The sequence below is a fragment of the Triticum urartu genome, chromosome 6 (genome assembly GCF_003073215.2).
Source record: "Triticum urartu cultivar G1812 chromosome 6, Tu2.1, whole genome shotgun sequence".
In the NCBI taxonomy this organism is placed as follows: domain Eukaryota; kingdom Viridiplantae; phylum Streptophyta; class Magnoliopsida; order Poales; family Poaceae; genus Triticum; species Triticum urartu.
In genome coordinates, this window is record NC_053027.1 from 336,195,049 (window position 1) to 336,200,635 (window position 5,587).

The 5,587-nt window shown below is 43.0% G+C and overlaps 1 protein-coding gene across 28 annotated transcripts; it reads right to left on the reverse strand.

The window, feature by feature from the left end:
* Positions 1 to 505: 505 nt before the first annotated feature.
* Positions 506 to 4,785, reverse strand: LOC125513419. 28 transcript variants are annotated; one of them, XR_007285926.1, is made up of 6 exons: positions 4,144 to 4,783; positions 3,779 to 3,905; positions 2,870 to 2,966; positions 2,212 to 2,682; positions 1,460 to 1,557; positions 506 to 933 (listed from the first exon to the last, which is right to left on the reverse strand). XR_007285926.1 is itself a non-coding variant. In XM_048678541.1 (3 exons), the coding sequence occupies exons 1-2, from the start codon at positions 4,741 to 4,743 to the stop codon at positions 3,837 to 3,839; spliced, it is 669 nt and encodes a 222-aa protein (XP_048534498.1). In that variant the 5' UTR covers positions 4,744 to 4,780; the 3' UTR covers positions 2,980 to 3,713; positions 3,808 to 3,836. The 28 variants fall into 28 exon arrangements, 1 of the variants encoding a protein (XP_048534498.1); XR_007285921.1 differs by having other exon boundaries at positions 506 to 1,557; positions 2,212 to 2,305; positions 2,560 to 2,682; positions 4,144 to 4,782; XR_007285930.1 differs by lacking the exon at positions 1,460 to 1,557 and having other exon boundaries at positions 2,212 to 2,328; positions 2,560 to 2,682; positions 4,144 to 4,782.
* Positions 4,786 to 5,587: the final 802 nt, after the last annotated feature.

Below are 5,587 nucleotides of genomic sequence, written 5' to 3' on the forward strand. Positions count from 1 at the left end.
CAGATACCCGCTGAATCCATGTGTGCGTTGATTATTTATTTTCATGTTTTAGTTGGTTTAGTTGTGGGCGAGGACATATGATAACAAAATGTACCCCCTTAAATAGAAAGAAATGGAGACTGTCGTCTAGAATGAGATGCGCTCACACACATTTTAATTTATCCCTGAGCGAAATGGCACAGAGTACAATTTGATACCACGGGCGCGTTGAAAATATTTGCATTTTTCAATAACTTTATGTTTGAGCAAGTGCAGAGACCATGTCAAAAAATATTTGACTTTGCTAGTAGAAGTAGGTTTTAGCAACCAGTTAGGGTAGCATGCATATTCTGTTGTCTTATTCGCGTAACATAGAGCCAAAAAATGGCACGAGGTATATGACATACAACTTTACCGCGGAGGTTCCTCGACTTAATTATGTTCAAACACATTTGGAGATCAAACGCACAATTGGTGTCACCTCCCTGAATTAAAACCAAAAACACCTACCTTGTGCAACATGGCCTTTTTCAATGGGAAAAATTATTAGCACAAACATAGTTTAGATGTTACATGTTACATAAGACTTGAGCTTGAGCAACTATCCTGCTATAGGTATATAAATTTCCTAATTTTAATCACAACAGCAGACAAGAACCTTCCTAAAGGGCAAACTCCCTTATGCTGTGTTGTCCTTTCATCTATTTCAAAATTTAACTTGTGCACATGGGCACTGAAACATTTTATCAATGCACAATAAAATATTAAACACACACAATAGTCTAGTTGGGAATCCAAATGATTGACTTTCACACATCAACATACACCCAAATCATAGAACGGCTGTTCTGTCCGGAAATGGAAAGAACATCAACAAGTGACATGCTCCATCCACCCTTTGGACTGCTCTTCTCCTCATGCCTCCCCTTCAATCACTCACCATATTAATAACACCTAAATACGAAAACCACTTATGAATTATACTGGCATGCAAAACATTGTATACTGTGAAGCATAGCAATGCCACTAAGTAAGATGGGAATAGTGATATAATTAGTTCAGGTTGCAGCCATCGAAAGCATACCGATAACACGAAGATAAACTAACAATAAATATATCAATGCATGTTCATGACTGAATTCACTCTATTTCAGCAAAAAGTAAGAAAATGTAACCACCTTAAGTAAAAAATTAGAATGAGCAAAAGCATTAATATCCATAATACACACATGTACTTTGAAGGTGATTGTGTCTCATGTAGCACCAAGGCCCGAACCACTATGATACTTACCAAATTTCTTGAGCATCTAAATTTAAAGTAGCAAAGAAGAAAATAAAAAATTCTAAGTGAGAACAATAGTAATGCTTGACAAACAGTACCGTATATGGAAGTTGATACACAAGAAAAGCTAGAAAACAATAGATCAAATTGAAAAATAATGATGCTAATAAAAAATTCATGGACTTTTATCAGCACAACCTGTTCCCCTAGCAACCACACGGAGTCATCAAGCTGCATTGGTTAAGGTGGGCCACATGGTCCAAGCTTAGAATTATGAACCTGAGGGCAGCCTATGGCTAGCAGAACAACAACAGTTGATGCAAGGCCATCAATTTTGATTGTTAAACTGGTTAGTTCAACACAAAAAATTAGTAATATGATGTTAATCCATGACAAAGTGAGGAGAATAAAATAGGCAAGGTGATAACACGATGCAAGGATCGGACGACCGAACTGGCACAATTGACCGAAATGAGCAAGATCGAACGGCCAACAAAGATCCAAATCAGGGGAGAGCTGTTAGGTATAAAATTGCTTTCCCTGGCTCATATAAAATTAGATACCCAGGTTGTTCACCAGCTCGTCGAAACAATGGCCTAAAATTAAAAGCTCTTTCTTATGAGCCTGGACAATTGTTTCTTCTCTCAGCCACTAAAAATGGTTTAGAACATGATGTTGACATGCTGCAACATTACATTGTTTTCCCAGTGTGCCAAGATTGTCTAGCCCATGCATGCTAGTTAGCCCGACAAAGTAAATTTTTGTTTCGGTACCAAACACCTATCCTTACCCAGCGAAGACCGGTAGTTTGTTTGCTTTGGAAATAAATACGCCCTAAATCATCATGCATAAACTGGTTGAGTTATGGATGTGCCGAATGAAAGGTTTAGCTAAATACATTACTATAACACAGTAGTTCTGAAATTATTACATGGAGTAAGCATGCTAACCTCTCCATCCTACATTCCAGTATTTCTTCGACATTCAGACTAAGCTCCTGTCAATTTCAGGCAGGCAAGATAGTACTTCTTCTCGTGTTTCAACCTACAAAAATGATTGGATGCACCCTAAGTGCATACAACATGATCTCTGAACACAGTTTTATTCAAAGCATATGAACAAAATATTAATTGGACTAATTGCTGCAATCATCTTCTGAACCTAATCAAGGGAAACAACATAGAGCAAAAATCTTCAAATAATCACATGGCCAAAGAGAAGCTATCTATGAATCAAGCTTTCGGTCAAGATGCACACCAATAAAAAGCATTAGTTTTATAAGGTACAAACAACTGTACCTTGAAGCACAATCAACATGCTGGACCTAGCTCCTAATTCCATTTAGGAATCATCATCTTCATAAAGTAATAAGTAAACTTGGTCATCCATGCACCGACTATAGCCTGCTTGCTAATTTCCACCTATGTCACAAATAAGACAATGTCATGTTCAAACTGAAGGTGAAAGCAGTATACATTCAGTTTCTAATTTATTTTAGTAATAAAAATCTCTATAAAGAGGCAGACCAACCGCTGGAAATAAACTGGCATGGAACTAAATCAGTGTCCACAAAACCATAGATATGCATGCTCATCAAGAATGTCATACATTTTACCAGAATGGAAGCTTAGTTGGTGCTGGTGCTCTACCTCAAGAACCTCTAGCCCACACAACAGAAATCCGTCCATCTTGGCCATGAATTCACCTAAACAGGAAACAAAATATTTTTTTCCTCAGACACAGTACACTGAAGAAACAAAATTATGCCAGCTGAACCGATAAGCTCTTATGACTGAACAAGCCCATCTGCAAACATCATCGTTCTAGGCAAGAAAATAATTGAACAAAGCCCATATGCAATTATGACATCAGTCCCAGTTTGTCACTTTAACTCTTAAGGCTTTAGGTCTCTTGACATATCGATATGATGTATCCATATATATAATCATAGCATTACACTATAGGCAGATTAAAAGATAGTTTAGACGTATTTTCCAGATTTTTCTCTAGGATGAACACATGAGCTTGAAAGGAGGGCCAATACTGGGTCTACCAAGCAATAGACCTGTGCACCATCAACAATGGCATAATTCAGCCCTGCAGATGATCACTAAGATATGCAAAAAAAGATAGAAAAATGAATAGAAAGCTTGGACTTGAAATATAGAAGATTACCCAGTACCCACTTGGTCTACTGATGGGAAATACACATAAGCATCAACTAAATGCAATCACAGTCAATTATGATTTCTTCAATCTATTTAGGGTGTTTTTTCACGTACTGTGCAAGTAGCAAGGGGTTGTTCTTCAGTAAACAACATCTCATTAGGTTCAGATGACACACATTGACACTATATTGCTAATTTAATTTAAGTTAAGTTGTGATCCCAATATTCCTCAACGTGGCATCCAGTATCAGCACGACAGTAAGGCGAAGGCATGACTTCGGAACCTAATAGCAACGCAGCAAAAATAAAATGGCAGTAAGGCAAAGACATGTAAAGATGCAAAGGTTACCCGAACTAACTGGACATGTCAAAATTGACCTGCTCATCTTCAAGTTCTTCCAGCACTGCTACTTCCCGTTGAAGGAGCTCTCTACATCAGCCACAGGCCTGCTCATCGTCATGATGCTCACCTCAGCCTGCAATCCCATAAAATTTAATCTAAGCTCGATGAGTACTTTATCAGTAACTACAGATACATAAACAAGATTAAAGCAGCATACAGAGAGGTCCAAGAAGAAGAAACAAATGCAAGAATAGAAATAGGGAAAAAGAAAAGAAAATTGAGGTGTCTTTATGCCTCGACGAACAGCCGACCTCGGCAGGAGCAGATGTTAGGGACCAGGGCAGCAGAGGACGGTCAACACAGTGCTATACCTCATCCAGGAGGTGGCCATTACAGTGCGGTAGATGGGGAGGCGTGGTCCGGCAGAGATGCCTCCTCTTGATGAAGAGGATGAGACGGCACCGGCAGAGCATGGGCGGCCGCATCTCGGCCACCATGTGGCACAGACGAGGCATGCCGAGGTGTGCAGGGGGGTTCCCATGGCGGCGTTGCCATGGACGCTGAGGTGTGCAGGGGGGTCCCTTGGCGGCGTCGCCATGGACGCTGATGCCACCTCCAACTTCCTCCTCCATCCCCTCCAGCGCATCTCCTTCCTGCTCGTGGCCTTTGCGCCCCACGCATGCTGGCCGGCCCACTTCGCCCCTCTTGGATGCCAAGGCGCTGCCCAAGCCATCCACGACGCTGACAAGGCACCGCCCAGGACCGACCATGAAAGCGCCGATGTGTCGGCCACCATGCGGCTCGGACGAGGCATGCCGCCTGGCGCGACTGCTGTTCCCCTTCTCCAGGGATCTAAGCAACAGTGGCGTGGTAATCTTCATCGGAGCGGCAGCATCAGAAACCGAGAGGAGGCTGCGACGGCGGTAGGTATTGGAGACGGGGAAGGTAAACCGGAGGCGACCAAGGCTCATGAGATATTTTGCCAGTCCACCTCCTCTCTCCAACCGTAGACGAAGGTGAGGCACACACGACTCACGCACGATGCATCGGTCAGCCAGGCCCCACGCGCACATGCATCGGTCGCAGACGAGACGCAATGCAGCACACATGAATGACAGACAAATGGGACCAGAACGAAATAGAGCCCACCTGCAGCGAAAGACGCAGGCGCTCACGCAACAAAGCAAACCATCCGCGGCTGCCGCACGCTCTCCCGCAAACGGCACGGCGTGCACGCGGCGTGCAGGGAGAGGGCGCACACGGCAAATGGGACGCTGGCCAGGCGTATAACGCCTATCTACGAGGCGTTGCACAGTGTAGTGTGACGTCTTCGTGTTGGGCGTCACATAAAAAGGTCAGACGCATGAAATAGTTTCATGGGCAGTTTATTCTGTGATTTGATTTCGTTCATAGGTCAAATTTGTCAATTTTACCGGCGCACACGCACCTTGAAACGGTTGACCCAACCAACCAGCATACTGTGAGAGCCCACCTGTCATTGGTCAATGCGAGCTTACCGCATGGTGAAAACGAGCAGCGAAGATCCAGCGGCTGAAACGTAGTAGAAGACCGAATTGACTAGCATCCAACGGGCAAGAATACATGCGACTGAGGGACAACCGTGGGAACGAGTCTTCCCAGAACCTTATAGGTTTAAATTACCAATTCTTCGACATTCATCACAAGACAAGACAAACTTACGGGCATCCTTAAAGAAAGTATGCCAATAAAAACCGGATTGCAATACCTTATGTGCAATTCTATCTTCAGCGTGGTGTCCTCCATAAGCCTCGGAGTGACACTTGCGTGGGATCT

Bases quoted from the DNA above. Each gene is read 5' to 3' on its own strand.
- LOC125513419 (XM_048678541.1), bottom strand. From the start codon at position 4,743: ATGAGCCTTGGTCGCCTCCGGTTTACCTTCCCCGTCTCCAATACCTAC. The intron at 3,906-4,143 runs GTATAGCACTGT...ATGGGATTGCAG, and splicing joins ATGGCCACCTCCTGGATGAG to GCTGAGGTGAGCATCATGAC.